This window comes from Schistocerca americana, chromosome 1 (assembly GCF_021461395.2).
Source record: "Schistocerca americana isolate TAMUIC-IGC-003095 chromosome 1, iqSchAmer2.1, whole genome shotgun sequence".
In the NCBI taxonomy this organism is placed as follows: domain Eukaryota; kingdom Metazoa; phylum Arthropoda; class Insecta; order Orthoptera; family Acrididae; genus Schistocerca; species Schistocerca americana.
In genome coordinates this window covers 347,806,712-347,830,138 of record NC_060119.1, presented here as the reverse complement: position 1 = coordinate 347,830,138, position 23,427 = coordinate 347,806,712, and the positions used below count along the sequence as shown (strand labels likewise).

Genomic DNA, 23,427 nt, shown 5'->3' with positions numbered 1-23,427 from the left:
CCGTGCATAATTTGGCCGTTACATTTGCAGTTGCTCTTATCATCATATCAGCTTGCATGTAAAATTTTGTTTCTGTTCATGAGAATAATGATTTTACCAACACGTGTGAACTTCTGTATTGCCTTAAACTGATACGGGCTGAGATGGCACAGTGCTTACAACACTGTACCTACATTTGAGAGAAGTGGGGACCATCTAGTTATAGGTTTCCTGTTGTTTTCCCAAGTCACATAAAGGTAATGCTGGGGTGGATCCTTTTGAAAGAACATAATCAGTCTCCTTCCCCATTCTTATCCAATCTTAACTTTTCGCCTGCCTCTAATAAATCAATCGTTGAAGGCATTTAATACCTGGTCTTCCTTACTACTTAAAGATAGTCACCCCTGCATTTTATACAAATGCTCTAGAATGGTCTTATTACAATGACTCGCTCGTAGCACGTGTTTTCAGAGTTTGTAGGTGTATGTTTAAGAGTATATAAACATATTGTGGAGTGATACTGATTTGCCGTAACTTTCAGCTATTGCACCTGAAACATATTTATCACGTGTCAAACACTTGCAAAGGAGCATGCTTACTGGGAAGCAGTTCTTCGTACCAATATAGAATGAAAAGTTTGTTTGAATTATAATATTGGACCATGTTAAATGAAATTAAATGTTTAAATTTTAAAAAAGATGTAATTCATTTGTAGATAGTACACTGTTATTTTTACATTTTGTGTCAGCTCAGTATGTTTGATTTTTCATACTTATTGAAGTGAAAAAAAATTAGTAAACATAAATGTCTGATATTATTTTTCCAGTTTTCATCCTCGGAACCCAGGAATGAATTCAGAAACATTTCATTACAAACGTGGAAGCAACCAATTGTTCAGCCAAGCAACTCATGTATTTGACCCCAGCTGTTATTCGGATGAAGAACTTACATACAACACTGACAAAGAAGTTATTCCAATTGCAATTCATTGTGTCGCAGAAGATGGGAGTGATGGTAATTACATAATACTTAACAAAATGTTATTTTAATATTGTAGGGAAGTTGACGTAGAAATGAAATATTTTAGGATTAAAGGCGACCACTCACTGAAAAGCAGAAGCATCAAATTGTTGACAGGTACATGAAAAAGATAGAAAACATGCTAGCTTTTGGAGTTATCCTTTGACTGGCTGGAGCAAAACAGACACACATATGCACGCATGCGCACACACACAGATATGCTTGTACATGGTGCCAGCTAAATTAATGGTGCCAATGCTACTTTGTAGTAGGTGGACTGATTGTGGTGAGAGTAGAGTTGGGTGGGGTGGGTATAGGGACAGGGAAATGGGAGGCAGAGAGATGGACTGGGGTTGGACGGCTATTGGCTCGAAGGGAGACATCCAGGACGATTGCGGGAGGGAGGGGAACAGCTATATGGGCTGACATAATCTTAGCAGCCAGTAGTAAGTGGCACATGCTGAAGGCAGTGTGGCGATATGAATTGGGAGGGGCTGACAGGACAGAGGAAGGGGAAACTGTAGGGTGCAGGGTGTGGAGACAGCGGGTTACCTGAGATCGATGCCAGTACGATTATGGGAGTGGAGAATGTGTTGTAAGAATAATTCCCATCTGCACAGTTTAGAGAAGCTAGTTGCGGAGGGGATCTAGATGGCTTGGGTTGTGAAACAGCCATTGAAACTGAGCATGTTGTGCCACAACATGGTCAGCTTTTTTCTTGGGAAAAAAATGGTTGTTTTATTAGTGTGAAACTGTCATTATCTGTCGTCTCCTTTAATTGGTTTTAGTAGTGTTACAGATGTATTTACTCAGTGGCATTTGTTGTTGTACTTGTTCCTAGATATGATAAGCAGACATCCATTTTGACACACTCCTCTTTCTAAGACAACATTTTGTGTGTAGCATTTCTTGTTTGTAGTTATTATGTCATCTAATTAACAACAATGGGCTTTCTTTCTGGTTTAGAAACATACGGGCTCATAAATTTATGTATTATGAATGTGGAAAGGAACTAAAAACTGTGCAGTGCATGGGAATGAAAGCAGTGCTTTATATGAGTGGAGAAATTTTCTATTTCATCCCCTTATAAATTTCAATACAGGAATGAAATACAAGAAGATCAATAAGTATGTAATTGGTCCTGGTACAGCTATCCCTCAACTCTAAGCCTGGTTTGAGTACTGCAATAAACTGCTATTCTTTGTATGGCAAAAAAAGATCCCAGGTAGTTCAAAGTGGCCTTAGTTTCACATGCCTACCCCAACTAATCACACATCATGATTTTGTTTACTTTTCTATGACAACATCACAGTTACAGATGACTTTGGCTTTTAAGCAGTACTAATGATAGTCTTTTGCACCTCATACTTGAAAGCTGATACTCTAATTTCAGAGATCTTGTTTCACCAAATGGAGTATAGCCATGGTCCTATTGTAGGCAGTATGCCCTTGCCTTCTGAACTTTGAACTGACTTACCAGTTAGTTATAGAGAACTTCCAATTTAGTGCAAGTTGAAATTTACCAGAAGTGAAGGAAGCAATTATTGAAAGAAAAAATTGTAGGACCAACTGTGGATTGAAACCTGGACTTCAGGATTCAGAGTTCAGTACCTTTAAGGAAAATTCGGATGAAAGTCTTACTTATTTTCCATTTTTTTTAACGAGTAGGAGCAGGAATAGGAGGAGGAGCAGGATGAGGAGAAGAAGAAGAAGGCGGCTATAGTAACTCCAAGCTCAAGTCTATATTTAATGCATCACGTCCATTGTATTTGTAAAATTACTAACATTTCACAATCATGAAAATCAAAAGTTAATATTAACAATATTATGAGAAGGAAAGTTGCTACTCACCATATAGTGGAGATTCACCCAACAGATAAAGACTTGCAAACAATACACAATATATATGACTACGGTCAAATCAGCTTAATGTGACTTTATCCAAACAGACTCTGTTGGTGCGTAGGAACAAGGGCTTTCACCATTTCAGTGTGGATCTCAAAGTTTCAGATCCACAACTGACCTATTTTTATGACTGGCATCTGCTGTCAAGGAGACTTTCATACTTTGTCAGCACATGATAGTGGTCTTCCTTGACATACAAAATGCACACAATACAGCGCTGTGTCACCATCTGTTACTTTACCTGGATGGGGCTTCTGAGGCAGTCTACCAATTTTTATTAAAAAATCCTGTACCTAGTAGGAGCTGGTACAGGATTCTTAGGGTTCAGTCTTGAGCACTACTCTCTTCGCACTACTTTCTTCACATTTACCGTAAATCAAATTGGTGCCATTGCAGAATCAAATTTATTGCTGGAGTTGTCTGTCACTAACTCAGCAGAATGTCGTCTTCATGCAACCCTTCAGAAGACATGGGTATGGGTCAGTGATGATGATTACAGTTTTTTGTCCACAAAATTTACAGCTACATCTGCATGAGTACTCTGCAAATCACACTTAAGTGCTTGGCCAAGGTTTCGTAGAACTTTTTAAGACTATATCTTTGCCATTCCACCCGTGAATAGCACCTGTAAAAATAAACACCAAAATCTTTATTTAATATCCAGGATGGAAAGTAATTATTTGTGACTCTTTTTGTTGTACTTATGTGCGACACATCATCTCCACTATATGGTGAGTAGCAACTTTTCGCAATATAGTTAAATATTTTATGTAGAAACAAAGATTTATCATGTTTTATTATAATGGTCATTTCTCCCAATATAGGTGGGAGTCTACAAATTATCGTTGTATTCAGAGGAGAAAGTTGGGTGACTGATGTTTTGTGGAAAGATCTCACCGCAACGAAAAACACCTTTGTTTTTTTGCCAACTTTCTTATCATGTCCACGACACTCTCTCCCCTAATACAAAAGAACTTTTTCAACATCCTCTGTTAATCGTATTTGGTAAGGATCGTCTATCACTCAGCAGTATTCCAGAAGAGGGTGGATGAGTGTAGTGTAGGCAGTGTCTTTAGTAGATTTGTTGGATTTTCTAAGCATTCTACAGTAAAACAACAGTTTTTGATTCACCTTGCCCGCAACATTTTCTGTGTGATGGTTCCAATTTAAGTTTTTCATAATCGTAATTTCCAAGTACTTGTTGAATCAACAACCTTTAAATTTATGTGATTTAAAGGATTTTTTTATTTACTATGTTGAGGAGCTCACACTTTTTTTGTTGTTTATTATCAGTGTGCCACTTTTTGTATCATAAAGGTATCTTGACTAAATAATTTTGATCTTCTGATGACTTTACTAGAGGGTAAACAAAAGCACATCTGCAAACAATCTAAGAGGTCTGCTCAGATTGTCTCCTGAATTGTTTATATAGATTAGAACCAGCAGAGAGCCCATAACATTTATTTGGGGAACTCCAGATATCACTTCTGTTTCACTAGATGACTTACTGTCCGTTACTGCAGACTGTGGCCTTACTGACAAGAAATCCAACCCTACACCTGGGACAATTCACCATAGCCACACAATTTGATTAGAAGCTGGTTGTGAGGAATGAAGCCTAAAACATTCTGGGAATCTAGAAGTACAGAATCAACTTGAGATACCCAGTTGATAACATTTATTACTTCTTGTGAATGAAGAGCCAGTTATGTTTCACAAGAATAATGTTTTATGAATCTATTCTGACTATATGTCAATAGATCATTTTCTTTGAAGTATTTCATAATGTTCAAACACAGTATATGTTCCAAAATCCTACTGCAAATTGACGTCAGTTATATGAATCTATAATTCAGCACATTATTTCTATTTTCTTCCAAGTGCATCAATATGACCTGTGCAACTACTCAGTTTTTAGATGTAGAGCTTTTGTTGAGCAAGTGGTTATGTGTTACTGCTAAAAATGGAGCTATATCATTAGCATACTCCAGAAAGGACTTAATTGGCATACAGTCTGGCTCTTATGGTAGTTAGTCTCACTATGACTATCTTGTGGCCACTAATCCCTGCATCCATTATGACTCTTTACTCATGATTGCTTGTTGTTAACAGGCTAAATATCTCATTACCATCATTTACACTTTCTGTGGGATCCTGAACTAATGGCTCAGAATAATGTTCATATAATTTCAGATGATGTTTTATTCCTACCATCTACATGCATTTTCACCAACATACCAAGGGTGGATTGAAGCTGTTAGCAACTGTCACTGCATGTTTCGGTACCTATTTGAAATAAGACTCAATTTTCTTTGAATATTTCAATTACAACAACATCTAGTTGGGAGGCTTGGTGAAAGGAACTCCCAGTCATGCACTTCTACAGACCTCAGTCCACCCACCCACAGGATGACCAATGTGTATAAATTAAACTCCCTATGGCTCCTTAGAAATGCTTTTAGGGAGCAGTCTGCGCAGGTTCTAGTAAAAGTCTCCTTGTGGAAGCTGGTATTCCACTAGTAAAGAGACACTTCCAACAACTCTTAAATTATGTTCTTAGGATTTATTATAGACTCTAATATCCCTGTTATGTACACTTTTCTGGATCCTCAACATCTTTAGTTGTTTGAATCATTTGAAAACAGTGATAACAGTAACAATAATAGTAAAAGACATTCATCGGGAGCTCTTTTTCCTCTCACAATAACTAGTCTCTCTACCACACCAATGGAGCTCTCATCATGGTGTATTTCTCAACATGTAATATGAGTGGGCCTCCAGCATGGCATTAAGGTTCACATAAATCCTAATAATCATCACTATAGTTTCTGTTGAGTCCTCTGTGGCTGTTCAATCTTTAGCCTGATATATAGTGCTCTCTCCAAGGATGATGAGAAAGTCAGCTTTGCATTTATTGATACAAATGTTTGTGAACAACACTCCCTTTTCACGGTATGCAGTGTGCACAGTGAAATTAGTGATAGCACAAAGCGCTCTTACACACATAAAACTTCAGCCTGTCGAAAACATTCTCCAGTGCATTGACTCTCTTAGTAGTTTGAAGGTGACTGAAAATTACTCTCTTATTCATCTGTTGGTGTCCACCATTTCCAAACTTTTATATGACCTTGACAGTGCTGGAACCCCATGGTATTCCTCTGGACACTGGACCATATAGGCATTTCTGACAAGCCGGCCGCGGTGGCCGAGCGGTTCTAGGCGCTTCAGTTCGGAACCGCGCGACTGCTACGGTTGCAGGTTCGAATCCTGCCTCGGCCATGGATGTGTGTGATGTCCTTAGGTTAGTTAGGTTTAAGTAGTTCTAAGTTCTAGGGGACTGATGACCACAGATGTTAAGTCCCATAGTGCTCAGAGCCATTTCTGACAATGGTTGTTCTGGTACATTAGGTAAGGAAGCCTCCTTGATGGACCTTTTGCCAACAAATTCCAAAAGCCAACTTATGGACACATATCAGACAGTGTATCGTACAAAAATGGGAAAAATAATGGGTGATCAACATCTGACTCAAAAAAATTCTAATGATAAAAGCTTCTATCATTGAAATGGAAGATGGCACTTTTCTCCTCTCAAACAGATGTAATCTTATGTGAAATCCCTATTGATTATACTTACCTCACATATGACTACATTCTGTGGCGAGAGAATCTTCCTCAGCACACCTGAGGAGTGACACTGATAGTCATCACATTGCATACCCATGTGCAGACTCACCTGAGGTACAGCGTACTTTATATCTTTATGAGATACTACTACAGGTCCTAGTTGATAGTATGGGAAAGTAGGTATTACTCCTTGATTTAATACTCTCATTTTTATAGTTGACTTACGGGGTGGAGTTGGGAAGGGGATCACTCCTGCTGCTTGTTTTAGCCCGTGGATGGTCCCGAAATAACTCTACCCAGGCCCAGACATAAACTCCAAATCTTACTTCCCAATACTTGAAATTTATGTATCCCTTATTTGTCCTTATCACTGCTAATACACTTGTTGGTCACTGTCCTCACCCATCCAGCCCTTTCCCTGTTCCCATTCCAGCATTACACAGCTGTCATTCCACCACCACACCCATTCTTTTTGTTTCTCTTCTTTTCCACTACTACTCCCCTCCCCCTCCCCACCTCTCTGCTGCCCACAGCCTAAACTGCAGCACTTCGCTGTCTGCCATCCCCACCATACTATCCCTCCTCCTCCATGCTCCAGCATCCTCCTTACCCCCACCCAGTCACCACTCCCATCATGCACTGATGCTGCTGCTTGCAGTGTGGTTTTTAGTTGCCTGAGACTGCAGTTGTGTGTGTGAGTTGCATTTGCTTGAGAGAGAGAGAGAGAGAGAGAGAGAGAGAGAGAGAGAGAGAGAGTATTGTTGACAAAGCCCTTAATGGCTGAAAGCTATAATTGTGAGTGTTGTCTTTTTGTTGTGCCTATCTGCGACTCAGCATCTCCGCTATATGATGAGTAGCAACTTTGCTTCTCACAAAATTGTTACATTCCATCCTGGATTTTCCATTTTTTGAAGAACTTGTTCCATTCTTTTGGTGTCCTTTCCAGGTATTGCTACAGAGAGGGTAGTGGTGGGGTACATATTCCACACCAGCTCTTATGCTAGATTAATCTTTATCTTCTCTACCTTCATCTGTGCATGTCTTATGTCCTATTTATCAGTACCCTCAATCCACTGTTCTCAGTAAGTCATTTTTTGTGACAGTGTCACAATTCTAGACACAACTGTCTCTACACTTCTCATAAAACTCTCTTATTGGTTAATTGATTACGAGGATAAAAAGACTAATAGGTTGAGTCTTGAAAACCCCAGTCATCATCGTTATCAATATGCAGATGACAGCAATAATTATGCATATGGTGATTTCCATCATGCTCATGACACTGCAGTATACAGAGAAATGCGTATGCTGGACTGTTGGACAATGTAGATGTTGTTTTGCTAGTGCATACCTTCTGTTTACTCCAGCTAACGGTCTTAAGTTAGTACATTTGACAGGTGATATAGTTGTAAAGGTGTTATGTGTTTGTGGTTGAGCAGCACAGTTCCTGTTTTGTCTCGCATGGAAACAGTATTGGCCAGGTTTTACCTTTTGATGTGATTACAATAAAAGTTGAAATATCAGGTTTTCCTGAAAGAACAAAAAAATGCTTGTTCACTGTCTTTGTACTTCTTATATAAGAAGCATAACAGTTAACAAATGTGGATGGTGTAGACGATTTTTGGGAACTGATTTGCTACTTTTCTCATAAAAGTAGTAATTTAGGAACTTAATCTCTTCTTCAATTTTTAGTCTGGTTGTGTGATTTCTAGGTCTGTTTTGCTGGTCATAAAGTTTTGCTTATCACCTTGAAAAAATGAAGTTATGCAATTAATTTTTTGTTTTTGCTGGTATATAGTGAAATTTCTGTGACACAGTAGCATAGCATGCTACTAGAGGAACCAGAAAATAAAAAAAACCTTATCCAAAAAAAGGAGTCGTGACCGTATTTGTTTCCTTAACAAACTGAAAACTATTTAATTACCATTCTTAATAGTCAAGACAGTAATAGTGATAGAGTACCTCTTGGGGAGGGGGTATACAACAACAACATGTATAATGATTACTAGTTACTCTAGTTATGGAATGTAAATATCTTTAAGATTGCTAGGCATACTCAAAGCAAACATTGAACTACGTTAATGTCAGCAAGAAAATGCAAGTTCTTGGGAGTTTAAAAGAAGCAGACTGAGATGCTATCAGTGGGAAGAATGATTGATTCATACTCACACTGGCAGGGATAAAAATTGTGTATCTGACTATATGAACTCACTGTTGCATTAGAGCAAAATTACTCTTTTCAAAATGTGTATATTATTATTTTCTTCTTAGCACTTATAATTTTAATATGTTGTATTTTGATAGATGTGGAGCTCCAATGTCATTTTAGTAAGTTGAAGGGAATCATTCCAAATATTCACTAAGAGTTGTGTCCTTTCTGTGACATTTGTATTTCAGATGATAGCCAGGAATGTTATGTTATTGCACCCTGACTAACATTTCTCCTAAAATTTTGTTTTACAGAACCACATCAATCACACACGACAATAGCTGTTGTAGATCACCATTCAGATGGCACGTATGTTTTGAAAGCACTCAAGCAAAAGCTGTATGTTGATGGCCTATGTTACCTATTGCAAGAAATATATGGAATTGAAAACAAAAATAATGACACTGCAAAGGTCTGTATCATTGTTCACTGCTCAGCCACAAGAATAAAATTATCTTTTTAAGATTATATACAAAGTGTGAAAAGAGGTTTTGATTTAAAAATTATACACACAGTTCATTATATCATATTTAATGTATATCAAAGAAATAAGTTTATTGCAAATACGTGATAAGATTAACAACTAGCAAATAGTAGTGAGTAGTTTACTAATAGCAGTTAATAGTGGATGCTATGGAATGCTACAGTTAGACTTTTAATAAAATCTGCAATAGGAAGTATTTATGTCACTGTTTAGAAGGCAATAGATAATTCTTTTTATGTTAAGCTTTTTTTTTTGGGGGGGGGGGCACTTAATACAGTGTAATTTCATGGAAGTGGCACTTTATTCTTTCAGGCAGCTGGAGATGAAGACACAGAAGATAATGGATCTGAATGTGTAATATGTATGTGTGATGTTAGAGACACTTTAATCTTGCCTTGTAGACATTTATGTCTTTGTAACTCTTGTGCAGATTCTCTTCGCTATCAGGTAAGTGCCCTCATACTTTAAATCAAGCCCAGAACTCATGAGATATTCCCTTCCAGCAAGTGCTTCCCTCTTCAAGTGTACTCGTGGTCTTGCCACAGCCATACTGGCCAACCACAAGGATGACTGTTAGTCATCATGAGCTGTGTCTAGTCCCTACACGTAAAAGGTGTAAGATATAAATTACTAAAACCTTGATTTTTATTTAGTTATTTGTCTCAATGAGGCAAATCAATGAGATATTTAAATACTTACATTAGATTTATTTCACTTAGTACTGACAAGTTCTGAATTATCGATTTCACTCTGCATTGTAGTGAAACAAAGTTGATGCTCCAATGACGCATTGATCACTGCATTAGGCTGAAGAGATTTAATTGACTTAATCGATGAAAATGTACTTGCACAAATATATGTTGGTCCAAAAAAATATTGTGTTGTAAGAGCGAAGTTTCGAGTTTCGGTTACCGATATTTTGGCATGACCAAAACTGCAACAGCTCTTTCTATTATCAATAGCATGAATTGGTCATTTTGTAAACCACACACTTCTTGAAGCTCACTTTTAACAATTCCAAGACTGGTTTTCATTGAATTGTTAACGAAAATGATGCCCTGCTGTAGAAATTTAAAATGTTTAATGTGACTATGAAACTCATTGAAGACATCATCAATAATGAAAGTAAATCTTGAAACTTTTTCTTCCATGTGTTCTCATTTCAGTTCAGAGTAACTCAGAAAATTGCAAATATTTTCCTTGTTTAGTTGCAAATTAAATTGTGTAAGTTTCCATTAATATCTATAAACATATCAGAAACAGTGCTTTCCTTTCCTCTGCAAATGCAAATTCAAATTATTAGATGACTTGTAAAATCTGTTAAAAATGCCAGGTTAATAAAAGAAAAGTGAAATCTGCTGCTTATTTTCAAATTTCTTAGTATCTGATTTGACTTCTTCACTCAAAAACTAGAAAAGCTCTTTTCTCTAAGTGCAAATAGTGAGCTGAACATGTTTGTGCGGTCAACCAACAAACATTTGAATAATGAAGTATGTCTCCATAATCTGCGCCAACTTCTTTCACAAACTGTTTAAATTTTTGTTGAGGTAGTGATTGATTTTCTTCGCATATTGTATTGGTACTTTTTGTCACTTCGTTCACTGCGGCAAGTGTTCAGACACTTTTTGCACATAGTGTGCCCAGATGAACAATGTATTGAAAAGTTAAACAATTTATTCAGTTGTTTCTTAATTTACCAGTGAATCGTCTTAACTATGACCACAGCTGGTGCAGAATTGGCACAAATTGCAGAGCATTTTTTAAAACTACCAATTTTGTTAACAAACTTTGTAACAGTGTTAAAATTTCCAATTCACTGTATGAAATACTACAACTAGCCACAAGTGTTTTTTAAATGATTTTATTGTACTGTCAGTACACTATATGATCAAAAATATCTAGACACTCCCAAAAACATACGTTTTTCGTATTAGGTGCATTGTGCTGCCACTTACTGCCAGGTACTCCATATCAGTGACCTCAGTAGTCATTAGTAATCATGAGAGAGCAGCATGGGGCACTCTGTGGAACTCACAGACTTCAAACATGGTCAGGTGATTGGGTGTCACTTGTCATATGTCTGTACGCGAGATTTCCACACTCCTAGACATCCCTACGTTCACTGTTTCTGATGTGATAGTGAAGTGGAAATGTGAAGGGACACATACAGCACAAAAGTGTATAGGCCGACCTCGTCTGTTGACTGACAGAGACCACCGGCAATTGAAGAGTGTCATAATGTGTAATAGGCAGACATCTATCTAGACCATCACACAGGAATTCCAAAATTGCACCAGGATTCACTGCAAATACTATGACAATTAGGCGGGAAGTGAGAAAACTTGGATTTCATGGTCGAGCTGCTACTCATAAGCCACACATCACGCCGGTAAAGGCCAAACGACGTCTCACTTGGTGTAAGGAGCATAAACATTGGATGATTGAACAGTGGAAAAACGTTGTGTGGAGTGACAAATCACGGTAAACAATGTGTCAATCCGATGGCAGGGTGTGGGTATGATGAATGCCCGGTGAACGTCATCTGCTAGCGTGTGTAGTGCCAACAGTAAAATTCGGAGGTGGTGGTGTTATGGTGTGGACATGTTTTTTATGGAGGGGGCTTGCACCCCATGTTGTTTTGCGTGTCACTATCACAGCACAGGCCTACATTGATATTTGAAGCACCTTTTTGCTTCCCATTGTTGAAGAGCTTTTTGGGGATGACGGTGGTATCTTTCAACACGACTGAGTACCTGTTTATAATGCACAGCCTGTGGCAGAGTGGCTATATGACAGTAACATCCCTGTAATGCACTGGCCTGCACAGAGTCCTAACCTGGATCCTAAGAACACCTTTGGGATGTTTTGGAATGCTGACTTCGTGCCAGGCCTCACCGATTGGCATTGATACCTCTCCTCAGTACAGCACTCCATGAAGAACGGGCTGCCATTCCGCAAGAAACCTTCCAGCACCTTTTTGAACGTATGCTTGTGAGAGTGGAAGCTGTCATCAGGACTAAGGGTGGGCCAATACCATATTGAATTCCAGCATTACCAGTGGAGGGCGCCACAAACTTGTAAGCAATTTTCAGCCAGGTGTCCGGATACGTTTGATCACATAGTGTAGTTTTGGGCCTGAACCCATCATCAGATGGTAATGTTGACTTCATTGCAAGTTTTACAACTGTGTCTTCATAAAAAGTTCTCATTTATATCAGTCAGCTGAACTAAATCCAAGATGGATCAAAAACTTTCCAAACCTGTTGTACTTGGCAACATAATGAAAGTGAGTAACTCTTCATGTACAGGAAAGTCGTCCATTATTTAGTGAATAACAATTAGTAGTTATGTAGGATCTGCTTGATCATTACTCTTGCTTGTGCACGAAGAATAGTGCCAACAGTTTTCAATTAAATTATTTAGCTGCTTTTTTATGCTGTGTCCTATATCAAGAATTTTTTACTGTGTTACATGAAAAGGCAGCTGTTTTATAGTTGACATCATAACCAAATGCTTTTGCCATTTCTGCTGCTCATGCACGATTAAGCCATTGCTGAAACATTTCTTGAGCTTGCTAATTTGAAGCATACCACATAAAATGCAGTTAAAACTCCCTTGGTTCATTCAGCTCTTGTATCTCTATTTTTATGTTATCCATTAAAATGCAAAATTTGTTTTGAGAGTGATCCGTGTATTACTTCATGGACTGGAGAGAGATGTCCAGCAAGGTTACTACATTTGTTTTGACAGAAGCATTTTTTGTGTTTTAAACATGGTTTTTTTCTGGGAAGTGTGTACAAACAAGTACTTAATTTCCCACTCCTCATTGGAAACATGGCAATCAGTATTCTTCCTTTTCGACTTACTTAAGAACCACAATAGAAAAATAACCACAGTTATAACCAGAATTGAAACCAGATCGATAGGCACAGTAGTAACCATAGTATCAACCTGGGCAACAGCACAACAATAAGGAGAGTAAATGTGAATAAAACATTGAGAGAAACAGTGATGCCTCTTCAGAGTTGGACAGCAAGCGAAGGTATTAGAGCCCACGGTTTGAGGAAGCAGTTGAAGAGATACTGCCCCAATTGATTGCTGATAACAAAACTAACAGAAAGTTGTGGCCGGGCAGTGACGACATCATGCCAGTAGAGGTGGAGGGGGAAGTTTCTCTGGAGAGGAATGGCTCATGAGTCACACTTTGCCATATCTGCTTTACGCTGAAGACCCCTGAAGTACTTGTCATGATTTTCCTTGTTGTTTGAAGTAAACATTGAATTGCCTGATAAAGAATCTATTATTTGTGTAAAATATGTTCAGTAAGCGTGTTCAGCCCTCGTACTATTTGGAGATAAATGGATTTACCACTGCCGCATATTTTCCACAGTTACTAATTGCTTGAAATTATCTGTATACCTCAAATTGAAAAAAAAAAAAAAAAACTGTACAGCAATGTCATCTGTATTCTTGGAATAGTGCTACCATGGATGGAGCTTTTGTAGTATGCATTTCTACCACTAATGATGTGACAGACAACTCGTTGAGAATTCAGTCTGCCTATGGTATAACCCGAGATTTTTGTCTGCCCGTAGTGAATTTTTGACTGCAGTTCTTTTGTCCCACATGGGAAAATGATACAGAAATTTTTAAGACATTGAAAACTGTTTATAAGGATTACACTTCGGGAAAGCTGATGTGTACAAGTACTTTTCTTGTTTTAAAAATTGTTGACATATTGACTGATGGTAAACCTCATTTTGCACGTCCGTCGTCATTCCGGACAGACAAAAATGTTGAGAATGTTTCTGAACTTCTGATTGAAAACATATGACAGGAAGTTCAATGTGAAGTGAAATAAATTGAATTGCCTTGCAGCTCAATTTACTGAATTTTTATCAGATGATTCGGTTTGAAAATGGTTGCTGCCAAATATGTGTCCAGGTTCTGATTGAACATTAAAAAGGGGATTAATTGGAAGTATGCTATGTTTTGATATAACAGTCCAAACTGAATGATTTGCCCAAAAAATTCTTGTCAAATGAAGTGGAACTTCAAGATTTGATTACATCAGATAAGAGTTATGTGAATGTAATATATGAAAATAAATTCAACTCTTCAATCACCATTTTTAGAAATGGCACAATTTGCAGAAGATGAAAATTGAATATCTGAAACTGCTTTGCTGTCGTTGTTACACATCAGACCTTAACCAAATGTATTAGCCCAAAGGAACATCATTTTTCAAGCATCAGTTGTTTTACACGAATAGTATCTGGAAATCCACTGTTTGTATGTGGTCAACACTATATAGTGAAGTTATCCATAGTTTAGTAATGGTTTCAAAAGAAAGCGACTAGTTTCGTGATGGATGTTGGTGAACTTGGGTGGAGGGGGTGATTGTTCTAGAAGGTGTATTAAAAAAAAATCTTATTCATGTGAATTAATGTGTGTGAGACTTCTTGGATACATCCAGTTACATAATATGCATTATGGAAAAAAGTGTGAAGCGATTTCACCTGTGCTCCAACATTTAGGGAACTGGGAGTAGCCATAAAACTTCTGAATGAGGAAAGAGAGATCCCTATTCCTGTGCACAAAATTAGTATTTTGTCACTAATGTTTTGCCATCTGTACAGATTACAGGGTTGTTGCCAGTCAGTTAGGTTTTGCTAATTCAATGAATATATCAACATTTCTGTATCTCTTTCCTCCGAATAAAGTTAGAAGGCACAACAAAAAGACTACCAAACAAAGCTTCAAAGCTTTTGACTATACAGGCCTTCATCAGAAAACACACACAGAGGCTGTAGTTGTGTGTGTGTGTGTGTGTGTGTGTGTGTGTGTGTGTTTTGTATTTGTGTGTGTATGTGTGTTTGTATGTATGCTGTCTGTTCTGATGAAACCCTGTTTGGTCAAAAGCTTTGCTTGATAGACTTTTTGTTGTGCCTATCTGCATCTCTACTATATGGTGAGTAGCAATGATCCTTTGCATAATATAGTCGTTATTCCATCCTGGATTTTCCATTGTTTAATAAAGATAAAATTTACTTTTCCTCAGTTAAGTAAAGGAAATGAATAACTTACTAATCATTTCAATAGTTCTTATTTTCCGTACTCCACACAGAAGTGAATTGTCCATTTTTACCAACATTTTGAAGGCATGTAGCAATGTGACAACCAATCACTACTCAAATTCAGTAAGATGTTGGCATGTAGTGAATACTTATTGTTGGAACTGAAAAATGGCAGCGAAGTGCACAACCAGAATCAATAGTAAAATTTTTACGTGTCAGCCAGCTGGAGGGGGTACTGAGATAATGGTTCACAGAACTCCAGATTTAGGAGTTCATGTGAATGTACTGAATGAAATTCAGTATCATATTTTCACTCTGAGTCCAGATGATGGAAATGTCACCAGATGAGGGGCAGGTAATCCCTGCTCTGCAGGAAAGCTGTCTTTAAAAGTGGCCAATCAGAAGCCATAAGGGAGAGGTGTCATAGTTCCCATCACAAAGATCCAGATTGCATTTGTTGCTGGCCTTCAGAATTGTTTTTGGTGATGAGGAGCTGATTAAATTGATTATGGAGGCATTATTTTCTGTTCTTTGTAAGAACTTCTCTGCTGCAAACAGTCATTAGCTTAAGGAATGTTAAAATGGAGGTAAGTGGCACAGGAGTGATTTACAAGGTGTGCATCGGCAGCAGCAGTAGAGACACACCCTCCTATGGACCTTGCCGTTGTTGGGAAGGCTTGTGTGCCTCAGTGATACAGATAGCAGTACTGTCGATGGAACCAAAATGTAGGGGTATCTGTTGAGAGACCAGAGGAGCAGCAGCCTTTTCAGTTGTTCCAGGGGCAACAGTCTGGACGACTGACTGATTTGGCCTTGTAACATCAACCAAAATGGCCTTGCTGTGCTGGTACTGCGAACAACAGAAAGCAAGGGGAAATTACAGCCATAATTTTTCCTGAGATGTGCAGCTTTACTGTATGGTTAAATGATGATGGCATCCTCTTGGGTAAAATATTCTGGAGGTAAAATAATCCCCCATTTGGATCTCAGGGCGGGGAATACTCAGGGGGACATCATTATCAGCAGAAACAAAACTGACGTTCTACGGATCGGAGTGTGGAATGTCAGATCCCTTAATCGAGCAGATAGGTTAGAAAATTTAAAAAGGGAAATCAATATGTTACAGTTAGATATAGTGGGAATTAGTGAAGCTCAGTGGCAGGAGGAACAAGACTTCTGGTCAGTTGAATAAAGGGTTATAAATACAAAATCAAATAAGGGTAATGCAGCAGTAGGTTTAATAATGAATAAGATAGAAATGTGGATAAGCTACTATGAACAGCTTAGTGAATGCATTATTGTAACTAAGATAGACAGAAAGTACAAGTTTACATGCCAACTAGCTCCATACACGATGAAGAGATTGAAGAAATGTATGATGCGATAAAATCAATTTTTCAAATAGTTAAGGGAGATGAAAATTTAATAGTCATGGGGGATTGGAAATAGATTGTAGGAAAAGAAAGAGAAGGAAAAGTAGTAAGTGAATAAGGACTGAGGGTAATGAATGAAAGAGGAAGCTGCCTGATAGAATTTTGCACAGAGCATAACTGATCATAGCTAGCACTCAGTTTAAGAATCATGAAAGAAGGTTGTATACATGGAAGAGGCCTGGAGACACTGGAAAGTTTCAGATTGATTATATAATGGTAAGACAGATTTAGGAACCAGGTTTTAAATTGTAAGACATTTCCAGAGGCAGATGTGGACTCTGACTACAATGTATTGGTTATGAACTGTAGACTAAAACTGAAGAAACTGCAAAAAGGTAGGAATTTAAGGATATGGGACCTGGATAAACTGAAAGAACCAGAGACTGTAGAGAGTTTCAGAGGGAGCATTAGGGAATGATTGACAAGAACAGGAGAAATAGATACAGTAGAAGGAAAATGGGTAGCTTTGAAAGATGAAATAGTGAAGGTAGCAGAGGATCAAGTATGTAAAAAGATGAGGGCTAGTAGAAATCCATGGGTAACAGTAGAGAGATTGAATTTAATTGATGGAAGGTGAAAATATAAAAACGCATTAAATGAAGCAGGCGAAAAGGAATACAAATGTCTCAAAAACGAGATCGGCAGGAAGTGCAAAATGGTTAAGCAGGGATGGCTAGAGGACAAATGTAAGGCTGTAGAAACATGTATCACTAGGGGTAAGATTGATACTGCCTTCAGGAAAATTAGACACACCTTTGGAGAAAAGAGAACCACCTGTATGAACATCAAGAGCTCAGATGGAAAACCAGTCCTAAGCAAAGAAGGGAAAGCAGAAAGGTGGAAGGAGTAGGTAGAGGGTCTTGACAAGGGCGATGTGTTTGAGGGTAGTATTATGGAAATGGAAGAGGATGTAGATGAAGATGAAATGGGAGATATGGTACTGTGTGAAGAATTTGACAGAGCACTGAAAGACCTAAGTTGAAACAAGTCCTCAGGAGTTGACAACATTCCTTTAGAACTATTGATAGCCCAACCCCAAAGAAAGCAGGTGCTAACAAGTGTGAAAATTATTGAACTATCAGTTTAATAGGTCACAGTTGCAAAATACTAACACTAACTCTTTACAGATGAATGGAAAAACTGGTAAAAACTGACCTTGGGGAAGATCAGTTTGGATTCTGTAGAAATGTGGGAACATGCGAGGCAATATTGACCGTATGACTTCTCATAGGAGATATATTAAGGAAGGGCAAACCTGCGTTTCTAGCATTTGTAGACTTAGATAAAGCTTTTGGTATTGTTGACTGTAATACTCTCTTTCAAATTCTAAAGCTGGCAGGGGTAAAATACTGGGAGCAAAAGGCTATTTACAATTTGTACAGAAACCAGATGGCAGTTATAAGAGTTGAGGGGCATGAAAGGAAAGTAGTGATTGGGAAAGGAGTGAGACAGGGTTGTAGCCTGTCTCCGATATTATTCAGTCTGTATATTGAGCAGGCAGTAAAGGAAACAAAAGAAAAATTTGAAGTAGGAATTAAAATCCGTGGAGAAGAAATAAAAACTTTGAGGTTTGCAGATGACATTGTAATTTTGTCAGAGACAGCAAAGGACCTGGGAGAGCAGCTAAATGGAATGGACAGTGTCTTGGACACAGGATATAAGATGAACATCAACAGTAGCAAAACAAGGATAATGCAAAGTAGTCGAATTAAACCAGGTGATGTTGGTATTAGATTAGGAAATGAGACACTTAAAGTATTAAATGAGTTTTGTTATTTGGGGAGCAAAATAACTGATGATGGTCGGAGCAGAAGGATATAAAATGTAGGCTGGCTATGGCAAGGAAAGTGTTTCTGAAGAATAGAAACTTGTTAACATCAAGTATAGATCTAAGTGTCAGGAAGTCTTTTCTGGAAGTATTTGTATGGAGTGTAGCCATGTATGGAAGTGAAACATGGACGATAAATAGTTTGGACAAGAAGAGAATAGAAGCTTTTGAAATGTGGTGCTACAGAAGAGTGCTGAAGATTGGATGGGTAGATCACTTAACTAATGAGGAGGTACAGAATAGGATTGGGGAGAAGAGGAATTTGTGGCACAACTTGACTTGAAGAAGGGATTGGCTGATAGGACATATTCTGAGGAATCGAAGTATCACCAAGTTAGTATTGGAGGGCAGCGTGGAGAGTAAAAATCGCAGAGGGAGACCAAGAGATGAATACACTAAGCAGATTCAGAAGAATGTAGGTTGCAGTAATTATTCGGAGATAAGAGGCTTGCACAGGATAGAGTGGCATGGAGAGCTGCATCAAACCAGTCTCTGGACCGAAGACAACGATAACAGCAATAAGTGTCACAGTAGTGATTTGCAAGGTGTGTAGCAGCAGCAGCAGCAGTGGTAGAGACACAGATTTCAGACAGCAGAAATTGTATTTAGTGTTCTTAATGTATAAACGAAGTTTTACGGTAAATTTGTATGTGTGTCAGTTACCTCCCCTCCTCCGTCCCCCTCCTTCCTTCTCTTCTGGCAATATTTGGTATTTTCTGTCTGGTACTCCATATTTATGAAATATATGTGAAATTTATGTTTCTATTTTCATTTCTCATTTATAATATGTTGTGGGGTCTTGCCCGTTCCTTGCTAATAGGGTGCCTAAGGGATGCAGTGTTCTCAATATGTTATACAACAATTCAAACAAATAACGTTAGTAGTTTTATTTCTAGAAAACCAATTGATTACAGCAAATGTCACTAACGAGAGGTGATATGAAAAAACTAAAGTTCTTGCTATACACAAAGTCCTAATAAGGATCACGACAATCTGATAGCGTACCACTAATGTCCATTGCAGGCTCGACTGATCTGAGCGGCCGAGGCTGGCAGAAACGGTGCTTTTATTCACGCCTTTCAGATGTCGCTCCTGGCGCTGTGTGGCCCAATTCCGCACACCATTGGCCAACGTTTTCTCACTGCCTTCTCTGGCCTTCCATTCGTCTTCACTCTGGAGCTTGTGGCTATGCCAGAACATTTGTGGTTTTTTTGTTTGTCTCTTATTTCCTCTGGCTTCTTCCAAACTACATTTTTCTCCTCCTTTTTTGCTCTTCTTTATCTTACCTATGCTTTCAATCGTAATTTCTCTGATTTGTTGCTTCTCCTCTGTTCCACTTTATGTTCCTCAGTTTTTGAAACATCATTTTTCTTCTCCTCATGAACTACCTGAAATCTGATTGACCAGAGGGCCTAAGACTTCCCTACTTAGTCTCTAAATTGTTACATCTGCTCTCAAATGTTGTTCCCTGTTGCCAGAAAAAGAAATCTTTGTTTCTAAAACCCGGCATTTTTGTTATTTTTTGTCATACTTGTATTTAATAAGTAGAAGCTTTCTTCCAATTTTTTTTCAGATGATCCTTTTCTTTAAAAATGATTCATGCAACAAAATAATGAATGAGAGGGAAAGTTGGTGATAGTGGCACATGAGATGCAATATATTAATAACATCAAGGCAAGAAATTGCAATGTCATATTGTATAGCTCAGGCTAATTGATGCCTTCTTGTCCTGTCATATTTAATTACCTGATGTCATTTTGTTTTTGCTGAAGAGAGAATAAATTTCACAGCATCTTCAGGCATGTTCCTTTCTCTAAGATTTCCAGAGAAAGCTCTTGTTGTTCCAGGAACATAAGTCACAGTATTAATTTGTTTTGTGCCAGGCGTCTTTGTGAAATGTGCAACAATGAGCATGATTTGTGAGTACACCATCTTATTTATGTACATATGTAATAAAGGATAAGACGGGCAATGGAAAAATCAAATACTGTGAGAAGTAGTGCTTTCAATGTGTCTCATAAAGTAGATGTCAGTATACCTAATTTTATCTGTGTTTCTTTAAAAACGCACGTGATATGTTTCAGGCAAACAATTGTCCAATATGTCGAGCACCTTTTCGTGCACTGTTGCAAATTAGAGCTCTGCAGAAATCTTGTACTGTGCCACAGCCAGCAGCTATTCTTCCACCAGAGGTTGGTAATTGATCCTAACTTTCACTGTTGTGCAATATCCACTGTAGACAGTTGATGAGTAGTGGTGATTGATATTGGAAACTGATTACAGAACTGTGTGTATGGTAGTTTTAGCAAGGAGGAAAATTAATAAGCTAACCAGTTTATTAGTTCAGTTTGTTTACAAGGCATATTAATGTAAGTTTTCATATTAAAAAACATACTACTGCCCCAAAGAATTTTCTTGTTAGATATGCCACTTTAGAAATTTTCAGGGCTTCACAAGACATGATGTGTTCATTGCAAGTTTCCTACATTTGTGAAGGACAGCTACATGTTGTAAAAGATCCCAGTGATGTCACTACCTTATTCTAAAACTGAAATTTGAAGTGTCTGTATGTTTTAATTCATGCTACATTTCACAAAATAACAAGTAAATACAATTGACTTGTTGAATTATTGCAACTACTTATCAGTTTTGATGTTACAGGGGAGTTGTGAGAACATACCAGCTGGATATGAGGCTGTTTCTTTAATAGAAGCCTTAAATGGACCTCCTATTTTACGAGCTCTCCCAATAGCACCTGTTATGGATCTGGCAGAAACTCCTGACCAGGAAGTAGCTGTTCAAGCAGCAGAGGTTCTTAACAGGTATGAAGTGTAACATGTCAAACTTTATTTTTTAAATTGAACCCTATTGCTTCAAGTTCTCTGTGTTCAATGAAGAGAACAGCTACCATTGTCTTCTTTATGGATTGAGATGTTCAGACTGTGACATACAATTATTCTTCTGTGAATGGTTGGTGTGCTGTGCAGATGTAAGGTGAACGTCTTCTAGTCCCATTTCAGGAATTGGTTGAGACTTGAGTACTGTGGTGGGAGAGAGAGAGGTTGGTGAGCATCAAAGTGCAGCATAATGTGTGTGGCTCAAGCTCACTGTGAATGAGACTTCCGTGTTCACCGTGGCACTGGGGAAGGGTGGGTCGCAGGCGGGCCATGCAGTACTGCAAGCCAGCAGTGAACTTGGGGATCACATCATCTGTGGGCAGCAAGCAACTGGCTGTAAACAAGATTGGCAGCTGATATCTCAAGATCGGCCTTGTAAGTGACGCGGAGGCTGAGAAGTACCAGTGGCAGGGCAGTGGTCCTCCTGCTGTGGCAGGCGAGGACAGCTTTTAGGGTGTGATGTAGCTGTTTCACCATCCATTGGTGGCTGGATTGTGGCTTGATGTCAGGTGCAGGTCAGTCCTGCACAGATCGGTCAGTGCACAAAAAAGGGCTGATGTAATTGGTGTCTGCGGTCCATAGTGATGTGGAATGGGAAGCCGAAACGGGCAATTCATGTGGAGACAAATGTGACCGGTACTGTGGTGGCAATAACATTGGGTATTTGCATTGCTCTGCCAGTGGGTGATCGTGTCCACTGTGCTAAGAAGGTAGCGGCAGCCATCAGATGAAGTTAGGGAGCTAACAATGTCCAGATGAACGTGGGTGAAGCAATGCCCAACACCTGGGAAAGCCGTGATGGTGTCGTGTACATGGTGATCAATCTTGGCGCACTCACAGGCAGGCAAGTGCTGGGAAGTACATCTGGACACTTGGCCACACGAAGCACTGCATTACTAGAGTGGCGGTTGCTCGCATGCTGGTATGCAACAGGCTATGTAATCGGTTGAATGCGGCGTTGTGGAAGGCAGCGGATAGGAAGGGGCATGGTGATCTGCTGGATACTATGCACGAGATATTGCTGTCTGAGCCAGAAGCCAGTGAGTGCTGAATGCAGAGTCTGCAGATGGTGCCCTTGTGGATTTGGGCACGTTCTTGGTTGTGGGAAGTGCCTCATAGTCCGTTGATGAAGCATTGGCACAGGTGCAACTGAGGCAGTCAGCAGTGACATTGTCAGTTCCAGTGATGCGACATGTCAGTTGTAAATTCTGATGTAAATGACAGCTGCCGGAACTGATGCCTGGAGTGCCAGGCAGTGTCTTTCATAAGGGCAAACGTTATTAGTTTGAGGTTGGTGACGACCATGAGATGATGGGCCTCCACCAGCAGCTGAATGTATGTGATAGACTCGTAGACGGCGAGGAGCTCTCTGTTGTATGTGCTCCAGCATTACTGAGGAGGAGAGAATTTGCTGGAGAAGAAAGCAAGTTGCTTCCAGGTGTTGCCCACTTACTGTTGCACGACAGTGCCAATGGCCGTCTGGCTGGCGTTGACCACGACAGCAAGCGGAACAGTTGGATGGGGGTGGGCAAGCAACGTGATGTCTGCTAAGTTGTGCTTGGTGGCCAAGAAGCTGTCTTCCATTTGCAGCGTCCGTGGCACCAGCTTGTTCTCTTTTGTTTTCATACTGCAAAGGGCAGCAGTGAGCAGCATATTTGTGTCAGTGTGATTCCTTAGATGGTGGCGGAAAAAGTTTGACATGCTGAGGAAATGGCATAGGTCCTTGAATGTCTTTGGACATGGAAAATTGAGTATAGCTTGTATCTTGCTGGGCAAGGGATGTGAATTGGTGACAGAGACAGTGTGGCCCACGAATTCCTCCTCGCTGACGCCGAGCATGCATTCTGCTGCATTGACAATGATGCCTGCATCCTGGAGGTATTCAAAATTACTGCAGAGAGGCTTGTGGTGTTTCTCTGGCGTTGCGGAAAAAATGAGTATGTTGTCCAGGTATGCGATACAGCAGCTCAA

At 39.1% G+C, this 23,427-nt stretch overlaps 1 protein-coding gene across 3 annotated transcripts in view; it reads left to right on the top strand.

Annotated features, from left to right (window-relative positions):
• Nucleotides 1-23,427, top strand: part of LOC124599481 (probable E3 ubiquitin-protein ligase MGRN1) — a 168,909-nt gene that overhangs the window by 8,044 nt on the left and 137,438 nt on the right. For all 3 annotated transcript variants that reach the window (XM_047136081.1, XM_047136083.1, XM_047136082.1), the window contains exons 4-8: nucleotides 806-993; nucleotides 8,992-9,149; nucleotides 9,534-9,668; nucleotides 20,644-20,751; nucleotides 21,221-21,381. In XM_047136081.1, coding sequence (XP_046992037.1) covers nucleotides 806-993; nucleotides 8,992-9,149; nucleotides 9,534-9,668; nucleotides 20,644-20,751; nucleotides 21,221-21,381 — 750 coding nt within the window. The remainder of the gene's footprint in view (nucleotides 1-805; nucleotides 994-8,991; nucleotides 9,150-9,533; nucleotides 9,669-20,643; nucleotides 20,752-21,220; nucleotides 21,382-23,427) is intronic.